This window comes from Chlorocebus sabaeus, chromosome 21 (genome assembly GCF_047675955.1).
Source record: "Chlorocebus sabaeus isolate Y175 chromosome 21, mChlSab1.0.hap1, whole genome shotgun sequence".
Classification (NCBI taxonomy): domain Eukaryota; kingdom Metazoa; phylum Chordata; class Mammalia; order Primates; family Cercopithecidae; genus Chlorocebus; species Chlorocebus sabaeus.
This window is the reverse complement of record NC_132924.1, coordinates 16,810,788-16,836,594: the sequence shown is the minus strand read 5'-3', so window position 1 is coordinate 16,836,594 and position 25,807 is coordinate 16,810,788. Positions and strand designations below refer to the sequence as shown.

At 46.0% G+C, this 25,807-nt stretch overlaps 2 protein-coding genes across 4 annotated transcripts in view; both read left to right on the top strand.

Annotated features, from left to right (window-relative positions):
- Nucleotides 1–7,987: 7,987 nt before the first annotated feature.
- CCM2 (CCM2 scaffold protein) overlaps nt 7,988–25,807 on the top strand; it is a 73,570-nt gene continuing 55,750 nt past the window's right edge. For all 3 annotated transcript variants that reach the window (XM_007981408.3, XM_007981409.3, XM_007981405.3), the window contains exon 1: nt 7,988–8,149. In XM_007981408.3, coding sequence (XP_007979599.1) covers nt 8,120–8,149 — 30 coding nt within the window. In that variant the 5' untranslated portion in view covers nt 7,988–8,119. The remainder of the gene's footprint in view (nt 8,150–25,807) is intronic.
- On the top strand, nt 20,017–24,229 carry LOC140709634 (putative uncharacterized protein encoded by LINC00596). Its single transcript, XM_073008889.1, has 2 exons — nt 20,017–21,698; nt 22,485–24,229. The coding sequence occupies exons 1-2, from the start codon at nt 21,521–21,523 to the stop codon at nt 22,595–22,597; spliced, it is 291 nt and encodes a 96-aa protein (XP_072864990.1). The 5' UTR covers nt 20,017–21,520; the 3' UTR covers nt 22,598–24,229.

Below are 25,807 nucleotides of genomic sequence, written 5' to 3'. Positions count from 1 at the left end.
ATACTTCCAGGAAGCCAGGTGTTATCTCTAGTGACAATCCAGGAGTAACTTTTGTAACAGCCCCAAAAGGCCAGGACTTAATTACTAACTGGCACCCTTTCTCTCACCAGGTACAAAAATCAACTCAAAATGGATTAAAGACTTAAACATAAAACCTGAAACTACAAAACTACTAGAAGAAAACATAGAGGAAATGCTTCAAGACATTGATCCAGGCAAAGATTTTATGGCTGAAATTTCAAAAGCATAGGCAACAAAACCAAAAATAGACAAATGGGACTATATTAAGTGAAACTAAAAAACTTCTGCACAGCAATGGAAACAATCAACTGAGTGAAAAGACAACCTGTAGAATGGGAGAAAATGTTTGCAAACTATTTATTCGGCAAGGGACTAATATCCAGAATATACAAGGAACTCAAACAACTTGACAGCAAAAAACCACAAATAATCCCATGAAAAAGTGGACGGAGAATCTGTATAGACATTTCTCAAAAGAAGACTTACAAATGACCAACAGGTATATATAAAAAAATACTCAATATCATAATCATCAGGGAAACGCAAATCAAAACCACAATGAGATACTATTTCACCGCATTTAGAATGGCTATTATGAAAAAGGCAAAAAATAAGAGTTGAGCATGGTGGCGCACCTGCAGTCCCAGCTACTTAGGAGGCTGAGGTGGGAGGACCCATTGAGCCCAGGAGTTCAAGGCTGCAGTGAGCTATGATCACACCACTGCACTCCAGCCTGGGAAACAGAGGGAAACCCTGTCTCTAAAAAAAAATAAATAAATAAACAAAAGACAGAAAATAAGGCTGGAGGGAAACCCTGTCTCTAAAAAAAAATAAATAAATAAACAAAAGACAGAAAATAAGGCTGGGCATGGTGGCTCAAGCCTATAATCCCAGCACTTCGGGAGGCTGAGGCATGAGGATTGAGACCAGCCTGGGCAACATAGAGACCTCATCTCTACAAAAAGTAAAAAAAAATAGCCAGGTGTGATAGCAGGCACCTGTGTTTCCAGCTACTGGGGAGGCTGAGGTGGGAGGATCTCTTGAGTCTGTGAGATCAAGGCTGCAGTGAGCAGTTGTCATACCACTGCACTCCAGCCTGGGTGACAGAGTGAGACCCCATGTCAAAAAAAAGTTAGTATATATACACAATAGAATACTATTTGGCCATAGGAAAAAAAATGAAAATGTCATTTGCAGCGACATAAATAGGGCTAGAGGTCATTATGTAAGCCTGTAATCCCAATACCTGGGAGGCTGAGGTGGGAGGATGGCTTGAGCTCAGGAGTTGGAGACCAGCCTGGGCAACATAGTGACCTCATCCCCATAAATTTTTTTTAAGACAAAAAAACAAAGACAAGTATTGCATTTACTCACTCATATGTGGGAACTAAACAACTGTTCATCTCATTGAGATAGAGACTGAGATGGCCGACACTAGAGGCTGGGAAGGGTGTGTGTTGGGGGAAAGTAGGGGGCTGAAGAGAGGTTGGTCAGTGTGCACAAACATACAGCTAAATAGAAGGAATAATTTCTAATGTGTGGTATGTGTGTGTGAGACAGATCTTGTTTGTTGCCCAGGCTGGAGTGCAGTGGTGCAATGACAGCTCACTGCAGCCTCGACCTCCTGGGCTCAAGGACCCCACTTCAGCCCCCTAAGTAGCTGGGACCACAGGTGCACACCACTATGCCCAGCTAATTATTGTATTTTTTGTAGAAACAGGATCTCACTATATTGCCCAGGCTGGTCTCCAACTCCTGGGTTCAAGTGATCTTCCCAGCTAAGCCTCTCCAAGTGCTAGGATTACAGGTTTGAGCCACTGCACCCAGCCTAAATTCTAATGTTTCATAGCAGAATGAGGTGACTATAGTTAACAACAATGTACGGTATATTTCAAAATAACTGAGATTTGAAATGTCCCCAACACAAAGAAATAAGTGTTCAGGTGATGAATATCCTAAATACCCTGATTTTATTATTACACATCATATGCCTGTATCAAAATATCACATGCATTTTGGTCAGGTGCAGTGGCTTATGCCTGTAATCCCAGCATTTTGGGAGGCTGAGGTGGGTAGATCACATGAGGCCAGGAGTTCAAGACCAGCCTGGGCAACATGGCGAAACCCTGTCTCTACTAAAAATACACAAATTAGCTGGGCGTGGTAGTGGGCGCCTGTAATTCCAGCTACTCCAGAGGCAGGAGAATCGCTTGAAACCGGGGGGTGGATGTTGCAGTGAGTTGAGACTGTGCCACTGCACTACAGCCTGGACAACAGAGTAAGACTCCATCTCAAAAAAACAAACAAAAAAAATTTGCCTAGTGTGGTGGTGCATGCCTGTAATTCCAGCTACTTGGGAAGCTGAGGCAGGAGAATTGCTTGAACCTGGGAGGCAGAGGTTGCAGTGAGCTGAAATTGTGCCACTGCACTCTAGCCTGGGCGACAGAGTGAGATTCCGTCTCACACACACACAAAAATCACATGTACCTCATAAATATATACAATTATTATGTGTTAGCTAGGTGCAATGGCTCATGCTTATAATTCCAGCATGTTGGGAGGCCAAGGAGGGAGGATCGCTTGAGCCTAGGAATTTGAGACCAGCCTGGGCAACATAGTGTGACCTTGTCTCAACAAAAATATACTAAAATTAGCTAGGCTTGGTGATGTGTGCTTGTAGTCCCAGCTACTTGGGAGGCTGAGGTGGGAGGATTGCTTGAGCCCAGGAGGTTGAGGCTTCCGTGAGCCATGACTGCATCACTGCACTCTAGCCTGAAGGACAGAGTGAGACCTTGTCTCTAAAAATACAAAAGAAACAAAAAATTATTTGTCGATAAAAAAATAACTGGCAGCTTTCCTAGTTTTCGGCCCTGCTTCCAACTTAGGACCAACCAGAGAAAGACAAATATGTGCCCCTAACCAATCACTTGGGATGCCCTGCTTCTTGCTTCCCCAGGCCAACAGCTGCAAATGAGGACATCCCTGGAGGCTTCCCTTTTTTCACTATAAAGCTTACCCACTCCTCTGCCTGACATTGAGTCTCGTCCAAATACAAATGATGGTGACTGATTCCCTTGTTATAGCAAGCTCCGAATTAGCAGCATTTTTGCTTTTCTCATTTTATTGTCTTTATTCCCAGTTATCACCATCTGATCATTAGCCGGTGGATTTTTTTTTTTTTTTTTTTTTTTTTTTTTTTTTTTGAGATAGAGTCTCACTCTGTCGCCCAGGCTGGAGTACAGTGGCGCGATCTCGGCTCACTGCAAGCTCCGCCTCCCGGGTTCATGCCATTCTCCTGCCTCAGCCTCCTGAGTAGCTGGGACTACAGGCGCCCGCCACCGCGCCCGGCTAATTTTTTGTATTTTTTAATAGAGACGGAGTTTCACCGTGATCTCGATCTCCTGACCTTGTGATCCGCCCGCCTCGGCCTCCCAAAGTGCTGGGATTACAGGCGTGAGCCACCGCGCCCGGCCACCGGCCACCGGTGGATTTTTACTTGAAGCATGAACCTGTGTATGCAAAGACAGGGCAAAGGTATTCTGATGGGTAAGAACAGCCTGAGGAAGTCAGCACATCCAGAGTTAGGCTAAGTGAAGTTTTAGTCGTGTCGTTTACTGTATTATGGAGTGACAAATATGCATTTGTGGAAGACTGTGGAAGACTTTAAACATCAGGTCCTTGTTCTGTGAATGGTGGGAGAATAATGACAACCAGATGCACCACATCATTTTCGTGTGTAAATGTGGCAAGCTGGATTATTGCAGAGGGCAGATTGAAAGGGTGTTTCCACTATCTCTGCTTCATCTTGCAGAGAAAGGAATACTCCTGCCTTTGGAGAAGTCTAGAGACCAAGTATTTCTTTTGTATCAGTATAAAATAGGCCCAGTCAGGAGACAGAAACACAGTAAAGAAAAGTTTAATATAAAGAATTATTAGGCCAGACGTGGTGGCTCACACCTGTAATGCTAGCACTTTGGGAGGCTGAGGTGGGCAGATCATGAAGTTGGGAGTTCGAGACCAGCCTGGCCAACATGGTGAAACCCTGTCTATACTAAAAACACAAAAATTGGCTGGGCATGGTGGCGGGCAGCTGTAATCCCAGCTACTCGGGAGGCTGAGGCAGGAGATTTGCTTGAACCCGGAGGCGGAGGTTGCAGTGAGCTGAGATCACACCACTGCACTCCAGCCTGGGTGACAGAGCAAGACTGTCTTGGGGAAAAAAAAAAAAGAATTATTAGGGGTTGGGCACGGTGGCTCACATGTGTAATCCCTGCACTTTGGGAGGCTGAGGCAGGCAGGTCACTTGAGGTCAGGAGTTGGAGACCAACCTGGGCAACATGGTGAAACCCCATCTCTACTAAAAATACAAAAATTAGCCAGGTATGGTGGCACGTGGCTGTAATCCCATCTACTTGGGAGGCTGAGGCAGGAGAATCACTTGAACCTGTTGTCAGGCCTCTGAGCCCAAGCTAAGCCATCATATCCCCAGTGACCTGGACGTATATATCCAGATGGCCTGAAGCAACTCAAGATCCACAGAAGTGAAAATAGCTTAACTGATGACATTCCACCTTTGTGATTTGTTTCTGCCCCACCCTAACTGATCAATGTTCTTTATAATCTCCCCCACCCTTAAGAAGTTTCTTTGTAATTCTCCCCACCCTTGATAATGTACTTTTTAAGATCCACCCCCTGCCCCCAAAACATTGCTCCTAACTCCACCGCCTATCCCAAAACCTATAAGAACTCATGGTAATCCCACCACCCTTGCTGACTCTCTTTTTGGACTGAGTCCACTTGCACCGAGGTGAAATAAACAGCCATGTTGCTCACACAAAGCCTGTTTGGTGGTCTCTTCACACGGACACGTGTAACACTTGGATGGCGGAGTTGCAGTGATCCAAGATGGCTCTACTGCACTCCAGCCTGGGCAACAGAGGGAGACTCCGTCTCAAAAAAAAAGAAAAAAAAATTATTAGGTATACAAGCGGATTGGAGTAACAAGGAATTAGAGGAGACAAGAATAGACCAGGTGCGGTGGCCTGTAATCTGAGCACTTTGGGAGGCTGAGGTAAGGGGATTGCTTGAGCCCAGGAATTCGAGACCAGCCTTGGCAACATGGCAAGACCCAGTCTCTATCAAAAATACAAAAATTAGTCTCTATCAAAAACACAAAAAATGTGGTGGCACATATCTGTAGTCCTAGCTACTTGGGAGGCTGAGGTGGGAGGATCATCCAAGCCCGTAAGGTTGAGGCTGTAGTAAGCCGAGATCATACCACCATACTCCAGCCTGGGTGACAGAACGAGACCCTGTCTTAAACTGCCCCCCCCAAAAAAACCCAAGAAGAATAGTAGAGAGAAGGAGCAGCTACTATCTTGAGGGCTGAGATAAAGCTGAGATAAATAACACCACTCCCACACCCCCAGGGCTGGGACACAGACCTTAGAGCGCTGAAAATGATTAAGTGATTCTTCAAAATATGGCACTGTGGCATGCTGAATGCCTTAAAAATGGAAGATCTCAGAAATAAGCCTCTCTGGAATTTCCTTATCTGACTAGGAAAGCTTCTTTCCAAAACAAATGCAATTGTCCCCACCCAGGCAACATGCAACGTGGCGAAACCTTGTCTCTATAAAAAAATGCACTCCACCCAGCGCAACAGAGTGAGACCCTGTCTCAAAAAAAAAAAAAAAAAAGAAAAAGAAAAACAGAAATGCAATTGTCTTAAAAACCTCTCTCTAGGAATCTCATCACATAACCAGGAAAGATCAACCAAGAGACTGGAAGTTGTCATTGACTATTGTCTATTCTGAGGACAGCTCCAAAAGATTACCTGATGGGGGACTTATCTGCATAGTAAAGCAATCTTTGTTCTTGTGCAGTTCTGTCCCTCAGCTTCCAGAGATGAGGGGCAGAACTCATCAAGTCCAAAGCTCATACAGTTTGCCACACAACAGCCAAAGACAAGAGACAAGGAAAGCGATGTTTATTTTGGAGAGCCGGTGAACTGAGAACATGGGGGAGTAATGGCCTAAGAACCATTTTAAGTTAATATGAATTTCAGGCTCCTTTTGTGTTAGGGGGAGGGTGAAGAAGGAGCAGGTTGAAGTCATGAGTTGTCCAATGATTATGGACAACTGGGCAACAGTGAGGGCCCGAGGGGGTTGTGAAACTTCTTTGTCTTTGATTGGGTCACAGTGCTCCTACAAATCTTTGTTTGTTTGTTTTTGAGACAGAATATCACTCTGTTGCCCAGGCTGGAGTGCAGTGGTGAGATCTCAGCTCACCGCAACCTCCGCTTCCTGGGCTCAAGCGATTCTCCTGCCTCAGCCTCCCGAGTAGCTGGGATTACAGGCGTGCACGACCACGCCCAGCTAATTTTTGTATGGTGTTTCACCATGTTGGCCAGGCTGGTCTCGAACTCCTCAAGTGATCCGCCTGCTTCAGCTTCCCAAAGTGCTGGGATTATAGGCGTGAGCCATCGCGCCTGGCCTACTGATGATCTTAAGATTTTGTCTTCGGCAAAGGAGGAATGCTTAAAGGGCGCAGCTCCATATTCTCAGACCAGGATGGGAGAAGTGAATGTGGAGCTACGAGACAATACACTGACAAATGGTACAATATCCAATACTTAAAAAAAAATCAGTTGAGGCCGGGCGCGGTGGCTCATGCCTGTAATCCCAGCACTCTGGGAGGCCGAGGTGGGCGGATCACGGGGTCAGGAGTTTGAGTTGACTGGCCAACACAGAGAAACCCCGTCTGTACTAAAAATACAAAAAAAAATTAGCCGGGCATTGTGGCGGGCACCTGTAATCCCAGCTACTCGGGAGGCTGAGGCAGGAGAATCGCTCGAACCCGGGAGGCAGAGGTTGCAGTGAGCCGAGATCTCACCACTGCACTCCAGCCTGGGCGACAGAGTGAAACTGTCTCAAAAAATTAAAAAAGAAAAAAAATCAAAAGGAAACGAATCAAACGGAAAAAAAAATCAAAGGGAACGAATACTGGTTCCCTTTGTTAACAGTTTACATTCTAGCTGTGCTACAAAGTTCTTACTGGCAGATGGGTTTAGTGGCAAAATAGCAGACCTGCTGGTGACTCCAATTTGCAGTGTACTTTTGGGCGAATCACCTCATTCCCCGGACGTCATCTGGAAAATGTGGAAATTATACCAGATGACTGACAAGGTTCTACGATTTTATTCTGATAGGGTCTGCACATCCTTGTAGTTGCATTTCTATTTTCCAAATGTGTTTGTCTAAAGGCAGGCAGACTTTAGAACAGAGAAGTATTAGAAAACGGATTCCCTGTGGCCCAGGGAATAAAGTGGGACACAAGAAAAAGGAAAACCGCACCGCACCCAGACTCTCGGCGGGACGCCCCGCCCCTCAAGAGGGGCCGCCTCCTCGCGCCCCTCCTTCGCCATCTGCTGGCCGCGTCCCCTCCCGCCGGCCCCCGTCCCCTTTTCAGAGACCTAAGCTCCGCCTCCCTGGACGCGAGGGAGGTTGGGAAGTCGGCCGCCGTAAAGATGGCGGCAAATTGAAAAAGTTGGAGCTGCTCCCGCGCGCGCTCACGCGCGCGCTGAGTGGGCGGGGCGAACTGGGGGCTGGACAGGTGCGTTCTCGCGACTGTGCAGAGGCAAGGTTGGGGTAGGAGCGTTTACAGCTGTCCTGAAGGACGCGGGGCAGGCTGGGGGTGGGGCAAGGCAGGCGCGTTCTCGGCTGTCCTGAAGGGGCAGGATCTTCAGCCTGTGGGCGGTGCTCTCGCCGTCAGCTGGGCCAGCGGGCCCTGTTCTCCCTGAAGGGGCGGGGTCTGATCGCCGCGGGTCCCATTCCCTTGGGCCTGAAAGTGCCGATGAGCGACAACCGTGGGCGGGGCCTGCGCTGGGGAGGGTGGGGCCTGGGCGGGGCGGGGGGGGGCCGGCTCTCTCGGGCCCGGAAGTGCGGGTGCGGGGCGCGGCCGGGGCGGAGACTTCGGCCCGGCTGGCGGGCGGCGCCGGGAGCGCGGGGGCGGCGGACCCGGGACGAGCATGTAGCGGCCGCTGGCGGCGGGGCTCCCGGGGCGGGCCGGGCGGGCCGCGGGAGCCGCACGCGGCGATATGGAAGAGGAGGGCAAGAAGGGCAAGAAGGTGAGCGTGCGCGGGGGCGTCCTGCTGCTGTGGTCGGCGGGCGGCTGGGTTGGGGGGCCAGGATGGGGTGGGCGGGTGTTCCTCGGGGCCCGGGCGGGGGTAGTGTGGGCCCGCTGGCGGGGCGGGGCGGGGCAGGGCGAGACCCCGGACAATGGTCAGGTGGGCTTTCGCGACCGGGCGTACAGGAAGCGCCGCGCCTTTCCTCCAGCCCGAGCAGCGGCTCGCCCCGACCTCGGCCCCAGACGGCCTTCCCTGCGCGTCGGGACCTGGGGCTGCAGAGGAAGTGGGCCCGGCGAGGGGCCAGAAAGCTGTCCAGGGCTGGAACTGGAGCCAGTGGGCTGTGTGGTTAACGTGGAGACGTTTGCTGCTCACTGGACTTCGTTTTTGGATATCCAGTAAAATCAAGGGTAGCCTTCACCTTATGGCCAGCTCACTTGTCCACTATCAGTCAGATTTAAAACCATTGATTGATTTTAGTGACGCTACATTTGGCAGTGGGATTTAGGGCATAGTTCAATGTTTAGGACACAGTTTAGGACATAGTTCAGGACGTAGTTCATAGTCAAACCCCAGTTTATGTAGTTTTACAAAATGTGTCTTTAATTACAGTGAAGGGGTATAGTAGTCGATAAAGAAACATTTTAAGACTGGAAAAACGATGTGGATTGAGCTACCGTTAAAGTGGAAACTTGATTTTAATAAAATGTATCTTTTTCAAATAAATGCTTTATAATCTTCACGTCTTGGCTATCATTTTCTTTTTGATGTGTGTGTGCGCACTTTTATCCACAAGTTTAAAGCAGACCTCTATAAGTCCTGACTATGATTTTACTACCCTGTACTCTGCAGGGCAGTGTCCTTTAATTGACAGCCGCTCACCGCCTTGTTTGACAGAGTGCCCCATTTAAAAGTCCTGTATGAAATAGAATGTAGCCAGGTGGCCTTCAGGGAGTCCTGTGGTGCTAGTTCTCTACTTTCTCAACTCATTGTTTCATGTTAGCACCATGCATGTCTAATTTAGGTGCAATATAATTTGTGGTTACCTACAAAGATGTTTTAAGGCTGGAAAATAGCTCAAGATAGTGATTCAGCCAGCGGGGGTTAGACTAGAGATGGGTGCTGCGCACAGAAGAGGGAGGAGCCAAGCAGTGTAAAAGGAGTCAGCTGGAAAGGAGAGGTGCTAACCCGGTGACTGGTTAGCAGGGACCATCATGCCCGAGTGTGGATGATGGTGAGCTTTGCGGAAAGTAAGCCATCTTCTCTGTGGAATGCCGGGATCCAAGAACGCGCTGAGGACCGATGACCTCATTGTGCAACACTTAAAGGAGTACCTGGCTCATCTACCTGTGTGTGATAGGCACGGATGGAATTGAGTGATTTTTTTTTTTTAGAGCTGTGTATCAGCTTTGGTAGAAACATGAAACATCCAGCAATAGGGAGAAAGAGAGAGAAGCAGTAAGACTGTTGAGTTTTTGGGATATAAGTGAAAAAACAGTAAAATTATTAAGAATTTTCCAGTTGGGTAATGAAAAAATTTAGGCATAAACAAGGTTAATTATTAATTTCATTGTCTCACTAGAGGGGATAATCAATTGTTATGTAGTTGCTTAAGCCAAGGGTTTTGTGTTTTTTCTGTATTCTACCACTTGTCTTAGCTTGTTTCCTGTAGACAAGCCAGACAAGGAGCTTTGGGGCATGAATTCTTCTCCAGGTCGTGACTTAACACACTTTACCTCGTGTACTCTGCCAGTTGCAAGCTGGCAGAACCTTCCTGCTCAGCTCCCACATTCAATGTGAGATCACCTCCAGTTTAATAACTTTGGTAGTTAAATCATTCTCGTTAAGGTAAATTGCATTGCTCTAAACTTACACACAAATTCAGGCATAAGTAGCAGAAGTACTGACAATAGTTTTATGAAAGTACAGTTTGGACATTTAAGTTCTTCTAAGTTAGCTCCTTCAAAAAATGTAGAATTAGGCTGGATACAGTAGCTATGCCTGTAATCCAGCACTTTGGGAGGCCGAGGCAGGATCACTTTAGCTCAGGAATTCGAGACCAGCCCGGGCAACATGGCAAAACCCCATCTATACAAAAAATACAGAAATTAGCCAGGTGCAGCAGTGCTCGCCTATAGTCTCAGCTACTTGGAAGGCTGAGGCAGGAGGATCACCTGAGCCCAGGTGGGCCTTTTTTTTTTTTTTTTTTTTCCTTTTTAGTCTCAGACACTTATCTTGGTGTCTTGCCAAGCAGTGATTCAGGCTTGTTCTACCTTGGCCCATTTTCCTCAGGACACAGGAATCAGTGAGTTGGCAGAGAACCGATGGACTGAAGTGAGTCTCATGGGAACTTGGCCCCAGTGTGGCACTGCCCTTTCTCAAGCTACCTCAGCACATGTGGTTATGATGACTGTACACCTGGGTTTCCTCAAGTGGGCCATGGTTCATTTAACAAATGTCTGTTGAGCCCCTCTTGTGTCCCATGAAACTCACTGGGTGATGGGGATGCAGGAGGAGCTTGTGGCCCTGAGGAGCTGATGGGGAGATGGATCACTCATGGGTCCATCTGAAGGAATGAGTGCATTGACAGAAAAGTGCTCTGGCCACTAAAGGTGTGGGGCCTGGGGAGTCGAAGTGACGACTTGGGGCTGCTCTGTCTTGATGTCTACAGAGTAGTACTTTTTAGCCTACAAATTCTGTTTTGGGGTTTGGAGAGTAAGGCTCCTACCTACAGTATGGACTCATGTTCTGTGCATTGTGGCGCTACTCTGTAATTCCTTTATTTTTTTTTTTTTGAGATGGAGTTTTGCCCTTGTCGCCCAGGCTGGAGTGCATTGGCGCCATCTCGGCTCACTGCAACCTCCGCCTCCCAGGTTCAAGTGATTCTCTTGCCTCAGCCTCCCGTGTAGCTGGGATTACAGGCATGTGCCACCATGTCCAGCTAATTTTTGTAATTTTAGTAGAGACGGGGTTTCTCCATGTTGTTCAGGCTGCTCTCAAACTCCCGGCCTCAGGTAATCCACCCACCTCGGCCTCCCAAAGTACTGGGTGGCATGAGCCACCGCACCCGACAGTAATTCCTTTTTATTAGAAACTTGAATACACTTAAGTTGGGTTGTGTGGATTTTTATACTCAGATCACAGCCCAAAAAAGCTGTCTTGTTAGGGCTGGGTATAGGTAATCCTAACACTTTGGGAGGCCAAGGCAGGTGGATCACTTGACACCAGGAGTTTGAGACCAGCCTGGCCAACATGGTGAAACCCTGTCTCTACTAAAAATACGAAAATTAGCTAGGTGTGGTGGCATGTGCCTATAATCCCAGCTACTCAGGAGGCTGAGGCAGGAGAGTCGCTTGAACCTGGGAGACGGAGGTTGCAGTGAGCTGAGATCATGCCACTGCACTCCAGCCTGGGCAACAGAGTGAGACTCCGTCTCCAAAAACAAACAAACAAACAAAAAACCATCTTGTGGCCTTAACCTTGTTGTGGGTCTCAGCTTCTCTGCTGCCTCTGGTCTTTGGTTGCCCCACCAGGAGGTGGCTGTGATTTCAAACTGAACACAGTTAAATATTTTACATTGATCTAATTTATTTGCATTGTTTAAGGTAGAAGAAGGTTATAGGCTGAGTGCAGTGGCTATGCCTGTAATCTCAGCACTTTGGGAGGCTGAGATGGGAGGATTGCTTAAGCCCAGGAGTTTGAGATCAGCCTGGACTACTTAGTGAGACCCTATCTCTACAAAAAATAAGAAAACCAGCTGAGCATGGTGTTGCATGCCTGTAGTTCCAGCTACTTGAGATGCTGAGAAGGGAAGATTGCTTGAGCCGTGGAGGTCGAGGCTGCAGTGAGCTGTGATTGTGCCACCGCCTGAGTGACAGCAAGACCCTGTCTCAAGAAAAAAAAAAAGAAAAAATTATTAAGTTCCCTAGAAATGTAGGACTAGATATTAAATAATAAATAAGGAATTATTAATTTTGTTTGATGTGATAATTATATTAAGTTCTGATCTGATAGGCATGTATATTGAGATATTTGTAGGTGAAATAGTATGATTTCTGGGATTTGCTTCACCCAAAATAGAAGAAACAAAGGGGATAGCTGAATGCTTTGGTAGTGGTTATACATTGTTCTGTCTACTTTTATTTTTTTTTTTGAGAATTTCCGTAATAAAAAGTGGAGAGGAAAAGATCCTCTAGGTTACAGGCCCTGAGCTATCAGCTGCTGTAGTCACTGCTGGACCAGTGTCTGTGAGGAACTGAAAGCTTAGACTGGACCAGTACCTTTTAAAATTTGGTCAGTGTAGGCACTAGGAAGCCATACCTTCTCCATGCTGACCCGATGCAGACACAAATGTATGTGTCTGTATAGCTGAGGTGAAAGTTTAAAGGAACCACACTTAAATGCTCTGATTTTTTAATTCTATTTTTTTTTTCTTTCCATTAAAACTGGTGGTTGGCCAGGTGCAGTGGCTCATGCCAGAAATCCCAGCACTTTGGGAGGTTGAGGTGGGTGGATCACCTGAGGTCAGGAGTCTGAGACCAGCCATGGTGAAACCCCATCTCTACTAAAAATACAAAAATTAGCTGAGCATGGTGGCAGGACATGTAATCCTAATGAGGCTGAGGCAGGAGAATCGCTTGAACTTGGGAGGTGGAGGTTGCAGTGAGCTGAGATTGTGCCATTGCACTTCAGCCTGGGCTACAAGAGTAAGACTCTGTCTTTAAAAAAAAAAAAAAAAAAAGCTTGTTGTTGCGACCCACTAAACCTATTCTATAACTGTCACAAGCCATACTTGGGTTCAGAAGGTGAATTGGGGCTGCTATATTTTGTTTTATCTTTCCTTTTGGGTAGCTATCGCAGTAATTCTTGGATGGCAACTTGGTAACTCAGGGTCGGGAGGCTGGAGAACCGGGCAGGAGGTGCTCAGCAGAGAACCTAAGGCAGCTAGTAGATGAGGCCAGAATGATCGGCAACATAAGGCTGGTTACTCTTCTGTCTTGAAGAGTTACCATTTACATAGTATATATTTATTAATTTTTAATATATAGTCAGATTCTGTCATAGTTTGGATTCAGAAAGCACATCAGAACCTTCCAGGGCTGCTCTGAACATTGTTTCAGAGGAAGATAGTGTAAAGCAAAACATTTCTCTTAGCAATATTATTGCAGTGAAGGGCTTCCCTGCAGATGAGAAGGGCGTCTGCAGTCTGCCCCACTGGGACGCTTAGTCTTGATCTTCCAGTTTCTTCATTTACATCAGCAATGCCCACTCCTTGTTGTCACTTTGCAGTGTAAGTAAATGGTCATGATTAAGTCCTATAAATCTAACTATTGAGCATTTATATCATCCTCGATTTACTTGTTGGTTTACGTGGTGGCACTACAAGTTTTTAATGAGATAACTTGATCCTGCCTTGCCTATTATGTGCTTAATGCACTGGGAAGAGGTTAGGGACATTGCACTTTGGAAAGTAGGTCTCTTACACCTAAAATTAGAGAGTAAGGGCAGACCTAGGATGTCAGAAGAGACATGGGACAGGCAGCAGCCACTTCCAGACAGATTGGGACTGGCTCTGTGTCCTGCAGTTCAGAAGCAGAGATGAGGTGGAGAGGGTCCCCCAGTCCTGGGAGGTCCTTGGGCTGGGGAGTTGGGTGTTGGTTCTGTATGCACTTGAAGCCACTGGAGGTGTTCCACATCATGCATTCACTTGTCCCTTAAACTACTGTTTATTAGCACCAACGGTGTCAGGCACAGATGCTCGAGACTGAAATGTGTACGGTGAGCCTGTGGCCGCAGAGTGGGAAGTGGAGCCTGGGGATAGATGGTGGAAGCAGGCTTTGGTAAGAGTGATCAGGAAAACCTTTATGGAAACTTTAAAAGCAAATGTAAAGAAAAAAATCATGTAATAAAGTGTCCTGGGCCCATGTGTGGGCAGTCAGTTTCATGTGCACCTTCTCCTCATCCCTGCCTCCTTCCCGTGTGGGCTGAATAGTGTCCCCTCAGAGTCATGTGCTGAAGCCCCTATCTCCAGGACCTCAGGATGTGACTGTATTTGAAGATGGAGCCTACTTTTTTGAGACGGAGTCTTGCTCTGTCACCCAGGCTGGAGTGCAGTGTCACGATCTCAGCTCACTGTAAGCTCCGCCTCCCAGGTTCACGCCATTCTCCTGCCTCAGCCTCCCAAGTAGCTGGGACTACAGGCTCCCGCCACCACACCCAGCTAATTTTTTTGGTATTTTTAGTAGAGATGGGGTTTCACTGTATTAGCCAGGATGGTCTTGATCTCCTGACCTCTTGATCAGCCTGCCTTGGCCTCCCAAAGTGCTGGGATTACAGGCTTGAGCCACCATGCCCGGCCTGAAGATGGAGTCTTTAAGGAGGTGATTGAGATAAAATGAGGTAATTGGGCCCTAATCCAATCTGATGGATGTCCTTATAAGAAGATGTTAGGACACAGAGATAGAGGACTCATGGAGAAGGCAGCCATCTGCAAGCCAAGGAGAGACCTCAGGAGAAACCACGCTGCATTTACCTTGATCTTGGACTTTCAGCATCTAGACTCTAAGAGAGTAAGTTTCTATTATTGAAGCCACTCAAGTCTGTAATACTTAGTCCTGGCAGCCCAAGAAGGCTAATGCATGAGGTGATTTTGAAGCAAACCCTAGAGTTCAGTTTGTAGATAGAAGTGCAGTAGTAACTCATCAAGACAAAAGAGTAACAAGCCTTATGTTGCTGGTCATTCTGGCCTCATCTGTTGGCTGCCTTAGGGTCTCGGGTGAGTTCTGAGGACCAAGTCTACGCTGTCAACATGACCACAGAAGAGCTGCTCAGAGTGACAGGACAACCCTCACCGTGCTGTATGTAAACCATAAATCACAGCACACTCTTTGTGGTTGGGAGAACATGTATGGTATTTTGGGAGCTGGCACAGTCAGGGATGTCATTCATTTCACCTGGGACAGGCTTTGTGCTCTGGGATCTGTGGCGGGAGCAGTGAGCCCAGCCATGTCCTCTGCATGCATCGCTGTGTCCTTGTGAACAGTGGATCTTTGTTAGTGCACTTTTCACTCCTTGGCTTTCTTATCTCTCAATCAAGAACAGCAACTGCTCTTCAAGTGATTCTACAGGTATGAGGGAGTTTACATTTGGATTTGTCAATGGAACCACTAGGGTTTTTTGTTTGTAGAAATAGGAAATTTTTTCCTTAGCCTTGTGTTGTGCCAAAAATGTGACTTTTTTTTCTCCCAAGTGTGCCCAAACAGTAACAATTTTTTGCTTGGACTATGTTAAGAATTAGGGCATTTGATTATAGGCATTAGATGTATGTGTAATGAAAGTGATCCCCTTTAATAAGCATAATAGGAACATGGAATTTAGACTTGTTTGTAGCTTAGCGTGGTGTGTCTTGTAACCCAAGGAGGTTTTTCACTTTTCTGAAAGTGAGAAGACTAGTCAGCCTAAACCCATGGTGTTACCGTTACTCTTTTTTTTTTTTTTTTTTGAGATGAAGCCTCACTCTGTTGCCCAGGCTAGAGTGCAGTGGTGCGCTCTCAGCTCACTGCAAGCTCCGCCTCCCGGGTCCACGCCATTCTCCTGCCTCAGCCTCCTGAGTAGCCGGGACTACAGGTGCCTGCCACCAGGCCTGGCTAATGTTTTGTATTTTTAGTAGAGACAGGGTTTCACCATGTCAGCCAGGATGGTCTCGATTTCCTGACCTTGTGATCTGCCCGCCTCGGCCTCCGAAATTGTTGGGATTACAGGTGTGAGCCACCGCGTCCAGCCCGTTGTGTTCCTGTTCTTAGTGAGGAGTGGGAGATACCATTTCACACGTTGTTTTTGTACCTTGGAGAAGAAAAAGAGAGAAGACTTTATTTAAATCTTTATGTCCATTCTGTAGTTTAAAATTCCATGCAGGTTTTTTTTCAGAAAATCAAATTTGCTTCCTGTGTGTTGTCACCATGAGCTCTCTGGTCAGGTGTGGAAACTGAATGTTTCCCTTGTTGGTTTATGTGGTGGGGTACATGTTTTTTTTTTTTTTTTTTTTTTGAGACAGAGTCTTGCTCTGCCGCCCAGGCTGGAGTGCAGTGGCGCGATCTCGGCTCACTGCAGCCTCTGTCTCCCAGGTTCAAGCAATTCTCCTGCCTCAGCCTCCCGAGTAGCTGGGACTACAGGCGTGTGCTGTCACGCCCAGCTAATTTTTAAATTTTTGGTAGAGATGGAGTTTCACCATGTTGTCAAGGATGGTCTTGATCTCTTGACCTCATGATCCACCCGCCTCACCCTCCCAAAGTCCTAACCACTGTGTGCCACTGTGTGCCACTGTGCCTGGCCAAGGGTACATGTTCTTAATGAGATGCCTTGGTCAGGTCTAAGTGTCGGTTATGGTACATGTTGATTTTCTGTCGGATGTCTGAAGATGCCCTAGGTGTGATTATGTCTAACTGATTTATTGCTGCCATTAGGTACATCACCTTCACATAGCTTTTACTTTTCATGTTCTTGGGTATAGACAATAACCATAGCCCACCTGCCTGTGCACTTCTAATGTCAGGCTGAGTTCAGGTTCTTTTCTAAGGCTTCTTCTCTCACCTAGTATTGTCCATCTTTGTTGAAAGAGGAATGTGCAGCCTCCGTGTCTGCTTTTTCCAGCCCATTCTTCCACCCTCAGCATTTTATTATGAAAAGTTTTGGGCCAGGCCTGGTACTCATGCTTCTGATCCCAGCACTTTAGGAGGCCAAGGCGGGCGGATCACCTGAGGTCAGAAGTTCAAGACCAACTTGGCCAACATGGCGAAACCCCATTGCTACAAAAATACAAAACTTAGCAGGGCATGGTGGTGTGTGCCTGTAGTCCCGGCTACTCCAGAGGCCGAGGCGGGAGAATCGCTTGAACCTGGGAGGCGGAGGTTGCTCTGAGCCGAGATTGAGCCATTGCACTCCAGCCTGGGCGACAGAGGGAGCCTCTGTCTCCAAAAAAAAAAAAATTTTTTTTTTTTGAGTACACCAAAATTGAAAGAACTTTGCAGTGAATACTTTCACACCCACCACCTAGATTCTGCCACTAACGTTGGCTATTCTTGTTTTGTTTTTTTTTTTTTTTTTTTTTTTTTTGAGACGGAGTCTCGCTCTTTCGCCTAGGCTGGAGTGCGATGGTATGATCTTGGCTCACTGCAACCTCTGCCTCCTTTGTTCAAGCGATTCTCCTGCCTCAGCTTCCCCAGCGGCTGGGATTAGAGGCATGTGCCACCACGCCTGGCTAATTTTTTGTATTTAGTAAAGACAGGGTTTCACCATGTTGGTGGAGCTGGTCTGGAACTCCTGACCTCAGATGATCCGCCCACCTCATCCTCCCAAAGTGCTGGGATTACACGCATGAGCCACCCCGCCCGGCCTGGCTATATTGCTTTATCCCATATCTAGCATCTATTTATCACTGTACCTACCCATCAACTCATTTTATTTTTCTGATGCATTCCTCAATAAATTGCAGACATTGTTTCACTTTGATCTAAATACGTTAGCATGCATGTCATTAACTAGCGTTCAAGATTTGCTTACAGTTTTCTTTTGATGTAAAATTATGTAACAATGAAATACACAATTTTTTTTTTTTTTTTTTTTTTTTTTTTTTTAAACAGGGCCTGACAGGCTGGAGTGTGGTGGTGCAATCACGGCACACTGCAGCCTTGACTTCCCAGACTCAAGTGATCCTCCCGCCCCAGCCTCCTGTGTAGCTATGACTAAATGGGTTTGTCACCATGCCCAGCTAATTTTTCTATTTTTTGTAGAGACGAGGTCTCACTGTGTTGCCCAGGCTGGTCTTGAATTCCTGGGCTTAAGTAATCCTTCTGTCTCGACCTGCCAAAGTGTTGGTATTACAGGCATGAGCCACCACGCCTGGGCAAATATACGCATCTCCAGTGAATATTAGCTAAATTTTGACAAATACATACTCCTACATAACTGAAACCCCTACTAGGAAATAAAACATTACCTACCATCACTGAGAAAATTCCTTTATGCTCCTTAGAAAATCCTTACCACAAAGTACTACTGTTCTGATTTTTTTCCCACCATACGTTAGTTTCGTTCGTTCTAAAACTTCATACAGATGGATTCATACAGTATACATTCTGTTGTGCAAGGATTACTGTACTCAGCATAATGTTTTTGAGATTTATCCATATATTGATGCATGTTTCAGTTGCTGAGTAATATTTTGTTGTATGTTTATGCTGTGATTTGTTTATTCATTTGTTGGAGATTTAGTTTCTTTCTAGTTTGTGTTTGTGTGTCTGTGTGTGTGTGTATATATGTATAATTTTTTTTTTTTTTTTTTGAGACGGAGTTTTGCTCTTGTCGCCCAGACTGGAATGCGATGGTGTGATCTCGGCTCACTGCAACCTCTGCTTCCTGGGTTCAAGCGATTCTTCTGCCTCAGCCTCCTGAGTAGGTGGGATAATAGGCACTCGCCATTATGCCTGGCTAATTTTTGTACTTTTAGTAGAGATGGGGTTTCACCACGTTGGCCGGGCTGGTCTTGAACCCCTGACCTCAGGTGATACACCTGCTGCGGCCTCCCAGTCTACTTTGTATTTTGAAAAAGCTGCTGTGAACATTTGTGAATGAGTCATTATGTGAACATGTTTTCATTTTTTTTGGGTAAATACCTAATAATGGAATTGCTGAATTTTATGGGAACTATATGTTTAACTTTATAAGACACTACCAAACTTTCTGCTAAATTTTTGTCTACTAATTCTTTGTTTTTTTGTCTTTCCAGAGACAGGGTCTCATTTTGTAACCCAGGCTGGAGTGTAGTGGTGCAATCAGAGCTCAGTATAACCTCAAACTCCTGGTTCAAGCAGTTCTCATGCCTCAGCCTCCCAAGTAGTTAGGACTATAGATGTGTGCCACTATGCCCAGCTAAATTTTTTCTTTTTTTTGAGACGGATTCTCACTCTTATTGCCCAGGTTGGAGTGCAATGGCGCAATCTCAGCTTACTGCAACCTCTGCCTCCCAAGTTCTAGTGATTCTCATGCGTCAGCCTCCCCGGTAGCTGGGATTACAGGTGCCCGCCACCACACCTGGCTAATTTTTGTATTTTTAGTAGAGAGGGGGTTTCACCATGTTGGCCGGGCTGCTCTCGAACTCCTGACCTCAGGTGATCCAGCCGCCTTGGCCTCCCAAAGTGCTGGGATTATAAGCGTGATCTACTGTGCCCAGCCCAGCTAATTTTTAAAAATTTTTATTTTTATTTTTTCTTTTATATTGGTTTATTTATTTACTGAGATGGAATCTCACTCTGTTGCCCAGGCTGGGGTGCAGTGGCGTGATTTGGCTCACTGCAACCTGTGCCTCCTGGTTTCAATCAGTTCTCCTACCTCAGCCTCCCAAGTAGCTGAGATTACTGGTCCTCACCACTATGCCCGGCTAATTTTTGTATTTTTAGTAGAAATGAGGTTTCAACGTGTTGGCCAGGCTGATCTCTCAATTCTTGATCTCAGGTGATCTGCCTGTCTTGGCGTCTCAAAGTGCTGGGATTATAGGTGTGAGGCATCGCGCCCTGCCCTGGCTAACTTTTAAAAAAGTTTTTATAGAGTATCAGTATTTTAGTATGTTGTCCAGGGTGGTCTTGAACACCTGGCCTAAAGCCACCTTGGCCTCCCAAAGTGCTGGGATTACAGGCATGATCCACTGCATCCAGCTAATTCTGTCAGTTATTGAGAAAGAGGGTGTTAAGTTCTCTAGTTATTATTTTGGATTTGTTTTTCCCTTTAGTTAGTTTTGGCTTCATGTATTTTGAAGCTCTGTTGTTAAATACATACACAGTTAGGATCATAATGTCTTTTTTTTTTTTTTTTTTTTTTTTTTTTTTTTTTGAGACGAGGTCTCTCTCTTGCCCAGGCTGCAGTGTAGTGGTGTAATCTTGACTCACTTCTACCTCCACCTCCTGGGTTTAAGCGATTTTCCTATCTCAGCCTTCTGAGTACCTGGAATTACAGGCATGCGCCACCATACCCGGCTAATTTTTGTATTTTTAGTAGAGATGGGGTTTTGCCATGTTAGCCAAGGTTGAACTTCTGACCTCAGGTGATCCACCGCCTTGGCCTCCCAAAGTTCTGGGATTACAGGAGTGAGCCACCACTCCCAGCCCATAATGTCTTGTTGAAATAAATCTTTTTCATTATGAAATGACCATCTTTATTTCTAGTAAGACTTCTTGTCCCAATCTCTTGTCTGATGTTAATATAGCCACACTGTGTTCTTTTTTTGCTTTAGGGACTTTAGCAATTGCCAAAGAGTCTCGCTGTGTCACTGAGGCTGGAGAGCAGTAGTATGATCATAATTCACTGCAGCCTTGAACTCCTGGGCTCAAGTGATCTTCCGCCTCAGCCTCCCAGGTAGCTGGGAGTACAGGTGCGCGCCACCGTGCCTGGCTAATTTTTTTTTTTTTTCCAGAGATGGTGTCTCACTATGTTGCCCAGGTGATCTCAAACTCCTGGCCTCAGTGATCCTCCTCAGCCTCCCGAGAAGCTGGGGTTACAGGCTTGAGCCAGCCACGCCTGGCTACCCCACTTTCTTATGCCGCATGCTTGCATGGTGTGTCTTTCAACATGTCTGGAGTTTTAAACTGCATGCTTTATAAAGAGCATTTTGTTATAGCTTGCTTTTTTATCTAGTCTGATAGTTTCTGCCTTTTAATTTTGAAGTTTACATAATTGATGTCGTTGTGTTTAAGTCTATCATTTTGCTATTTGTTTTCTCTTTCCCTTTGTGCTTTCTTCCTTTGTTTCTCCATTTTGATTGAGTATTTTTAACTCTGCTCTATTGCTACTGGCTTTTTTGCTGTAACTCCTCTAGATATTGCTATATGTATCCATGTCTTGTCACAGATTACCATCCATTAATGTTATGTCATTTCTTTCTTGTACAGTGTAAGGACCTATCAGCAGTATCGTTCCATTTGTACTCCCTCCTGTTATTTGCACCCTTTTTGGCATATATATTCTTTCTATCCATGTTACAAATCTTACATTAGATTGTTTTGTGCTTTAAACTGTTGACTTTTCACCTTTTTATATTGAAATGATTTAAATATATATGTAGTAGATATAAAGCACACAGAGTGTATACAGAGTACACAGAGCATTCATACACTTTCCACCCAGATCCTTCAAGTGTTAACATTTCTGAACCATTAAGAATAAACTGTAGACATAATGCCCCATGACCCTTTAACACTTCAACTGTACCTTCCTTGGTACAAGGACACTGTAACCACACCATTCTGACGTCATTAAAATCAGGAAATTGACATTCATTTGATTTTGCTAGGTAATTCATGACCCCACCCAGACTTGCTGATTGTTATGATACTTTCTTTCTTTTTTTTTTTTTTTGAGATGGAGTCTCGCTCTGTCGCCCAGCCTGGAGTGCAATGGCCGGATCTCAGCTCACTGCAAGCTCCGCCTCCTGGGTTCACGCCATTCTCCTGCCTCAGCCTCCCGAGTAGCTGGGACTACAGGCGCTCGCCACCTCGCCCGGCTAGTTTTTCGTATTTTTTAGTAGAGACAGGGTTTCACCGGGTTAGCCAGGATGGTCTTGATCTCCTGACCTCGTGATCCGCCCGTCTCGGCCTCCCAAAGTGCTGGGATTACAGGCTTGAGCCACCGCGCCCGGCCGATACTTTCTTTATATAGCTCTAGGATCCATAGATTTTATAGATTCAGGATCATGTGTTGCATTTGGTTTGCATGTCTCTTTAGGCTCTTTGAACTGAAATGGTTCCTAGTCTTTTCTTGTCTTTGATGATTGATATTTTTGAAGATCACAGATCAGTTACTTTGTAGGATGTCTCTCAGTTGGGTCTGTTTTTTTCTCATGACATTATGTGTTTTTGGTAGGACTACCACAGAGATGATGTATTTTTCTCGTTGCATCATAGCAGGGAAAATAATGTCAATTTGTCCCATGTTGGTGATGTTAACTGTGGTTACTTAGTTAAGATAGTGTTGCCAAGTTTCTTCATTTTAAAGCTCTTATTTATTCTTATTTTACTTACAAGAGTATAGTTCTCTAATATCCTTATTTATTTTGAAGCTCAAATTGTCCCAAACTCAGCCAGTGGGAAGCACTTTAAGCTGGCTCTGGTGTCTTTTATTTGTATTTTTATTATTGTTATTTTTCTTGAGATGGTGTCTTGCTCTGTTGCCCAGCCTGGAGTGCAGTGGTGCAATGTTGGCTCACTGCAACCTCTGCCTCCCAGGTTCAAGCAATTCTTCTGCCTCAGCCTCCCAAGCAGCTGGGATTACAGGCACCCGCCACCACACACAGCTAATTTTTGTATTTTTAGTAGAGACGGGGTTTCACCATGTTGGCCAGGCTGGTCTCGAACTCCTGACCTCGTGATCTGCCCACCTCAGCCTCCCAAAGTGCCGGGATTATAGGCATGAGCCACCGCGCCCGGCCTATTTTAATTTTTAATTACAGTAAAAAAGCAAACACGTAACAAAATTTACTGTCTTAACCTTTTTATTTTGGCCATGTTACCCATGCTAGTCTTGAACTCCTGGGCTCAAGCTATCCTTCCACCTTGGCCTCCCAAAGTGCTGTAATTACAGGGCTGAGCCACAACTCCTGGCCAGTCTTAACTATTTTTTATTTTTTGAGATAGACTCTTGCTCTATCACCCAGGCTGGAGTGCAATGGCGCCATCTTGGCTCACTGCAGCCTCCGCCTCCTGGGTTTAAGCCATTCTCCTGCCTCAGCCTCCCCAGTAGCTGGAATTACAGGCATGCGCCACCATGCCTGGCTAATTTTGAATTTTTGGTAGAGACGGGGTTTCGCCATGTTGGCCAGGCTGGTCGTGAACTCCTGACCTCAGATGATCTGCTCATCTCAGCCTCCCAAAGTGCTGGAATTACAGGCGTGAGCCACTGCGTCTGGAATAATTTACCTTTGGCCTTGTCAACTTAAAATTCAAGAGATGTACATATTTGGAAAGGACATTTTATTTCTTACAAAGAGTTACAACCTGTAGGCTGGCCATCCCACAGGCTGGGAAGCATAGCCTTTGGCAGAGCCTGAAAGGTAGGCACTTCAGAGGAGGAGGGGTTGGAACAGGAATTTGTGCTTAACGGTTTGACCAAGTATATATATTCAACAGGTTATAGGAGGAGTTATGAATATTCATGGAGGGGGTTCTGATGCATGTGTAGTGAACAGACATGCAATTTATTTTATTTTATTTTATTTTATTTTATTTTATTTGAGAAGGAGTTTTACTCTTGTCACACCAGGCTGGAGTGCAATGGCGCGATCTTGGCTCACTGCAACCTCCGCCTCCCAGGTTCAAGCGATTCTCCTATCTCAGCCTCCTGAGTAGCTGGGTTTATTGGCGCATACCACCAGGTCTGGCTAATTTTTGTATTTTTAATGGAGACGGGGTTTCATCATATTGGTCAGGCTGGTCTCGAACTCGACCTCAGGTGATCCACCTGCCTCAGCCTCCCAAAGTGCTGGGATTGCAGGCATGAGCCACTGTGCCTGGCCCAAACATGCATCTTTATTTATTTTCTTTTTTTTTTTTTGAGATGGAGTCTTGCTCTGTCACCCAGGCTGGAGTGCAGTGGCGCGATCTTGACTCACTGCAACCTCTCCCTGCCAGGTTCAAGTGATTCTCCTGCCTCAACCTCCCAAGTAGCTGGGATTACAGGTGCCCACCACCACGCCTGGCTAATTTTTGTATTTTTGGTAGAGATGGAGTTTCACTATGTTGACAAGGCTGTTCTCTAACTCCTGGCCTCAAGTGATCTGACTGCCTTGGCCTCCCAAAGCTAGAATTACAGGTGTGAGCTACCTTGCCTGGCTAATTTTTTTGATATTTTTAGTAGAAACGGGATTTCAGGGCCGGGCGCGGTGGCTCAAGCCTGTAATCCCAGCACTTTGGGAGGCCGAGACGGGCGGATCACGAAGTCAGCAGATCGAGACCATCCTGGCTAACCTGGTGAAACCCCGTCTCTACTAAAAATATACAAAAAACTAGCCGGGCGAGGTGGTGGGCGCCTGTAGTCCCAGCTACCCGGGAGGCTGAGGCAGGAGAATGGTGTAAACCCAGGAGGCAGAGCTTGCAGTGAGCTGAGATCCGGCCACTGCACTCCAGCCTGGGCGACAGAGCGAGACTCCGTCTCAAAAAAAAAAAAAGAAATGGGGTTTCACTGTGTTAGCCAGGATGGTCTCGATCTCCTGACCTCATGATCCACCTGCCTCGGCCTCCCAAAGTGCTGGGATAACAGGCGTGAGCCGCTGCATCTGGCCCAAACATACATTTTTCAAAGAACTTTTAGGTTCAGGGGTACATGTGTGGGTTTGTTATATAGGTAAACTTTTGTCATGAGGGTTTGGTGTGTAGATTATTTCATCACCCAGGTACTAAGCATAGTATCTGACAGTTATTTTTCCAGACAGGCATGTTATTTGCATTCCATGTTCACTTTGAGGTGGAGACAGCATTATATTCAGGCACCATACCTCAAAAGGTGAAGCAAGGAGACAGGGCACTCAAGTGCACAGCCTCTGTAAACCAGTCTATGACTGGTGGTCTTCTTGTCAGGAGAGAGTTACTGAAGTCAGTCTCTTATCCAGTCACAGCTATAGTTTTGGCTTGTGGACCAGGAGGTCAGTTGGCATCTGGTGGTGAGCTGCAGTTGTTTTCCTATTGCTTATCCAGGACAGTGCTTGTTTGGCTGCTAGAGAAAAAGAAAAACCCTGTGGCAGTTAGAACAGAGTTGATCTTGAAGAGTAAGACTGTATGGCTGAATCCTTACCTGGTATGGTTGTAGGTCTTGTTTGTAATTTGGTATCTTTTTTCCCCCATGATCTTCATGAACACATATAATTTGGTATTTTATTGCCACAGAGTCCATTCTGTCAGTTTTGTGGTCTCTATTTTAACATTAATGCTGGTCACTTGTGCCTGAACTACAACAGGGAGGGAATATAACGAGGTGTGTCCCAAGCTATCTTGTCATGGCTGGGACCAAAACAGGCTTTGTTCAGTTAGTTGGGATGCTTAGGATTTTACTTTTAGATCTTAGCCTGAAGACCTCGCTTAGAATTTTTCATGGTGTAGGTCTGACACATTGTTTCACCTTTTATTATCTGAAAATATCTTCATTTCGTCTTCATTTTTGAAGGATAGCTTTACATCAGCAGTCCCCAACCTTTTTGGCAGCAGAGACCGGTTTCGTGGAAGACAATTTTTCCATAGACCGAAGTGAGGAAAAGGTTTTGGGATGAAACAGTTCCATCTCAGATCATGGAGCGCGTAACCTAGATCCCTCCAACACACAGTTCAGGGTTTGTGCTCCTATGAAAATCTAATGCAGCCTCTGATCTCACAGGAGGCGGGGCTCAGCTGGTAACGTTCGCTGGCCCTCCGCTCACCTCCTGCTGTGTGCGGCCTGGTTCCTAACAGGCCATGGACCTAGACCAGTCTGTGGCCTGGGGTTGGGGACCTCTGTTTTACAGGATATAGAATTCTAGGTTGACTGTTTTCTTTCAGCATTATTTATTTATTTATTTAAGACGCAGTCTTGCTCTGTGCCCCAGCTGGAGTGCAGTGGCACGATCTCAGCTCACTGCAACATCTGCCTCCT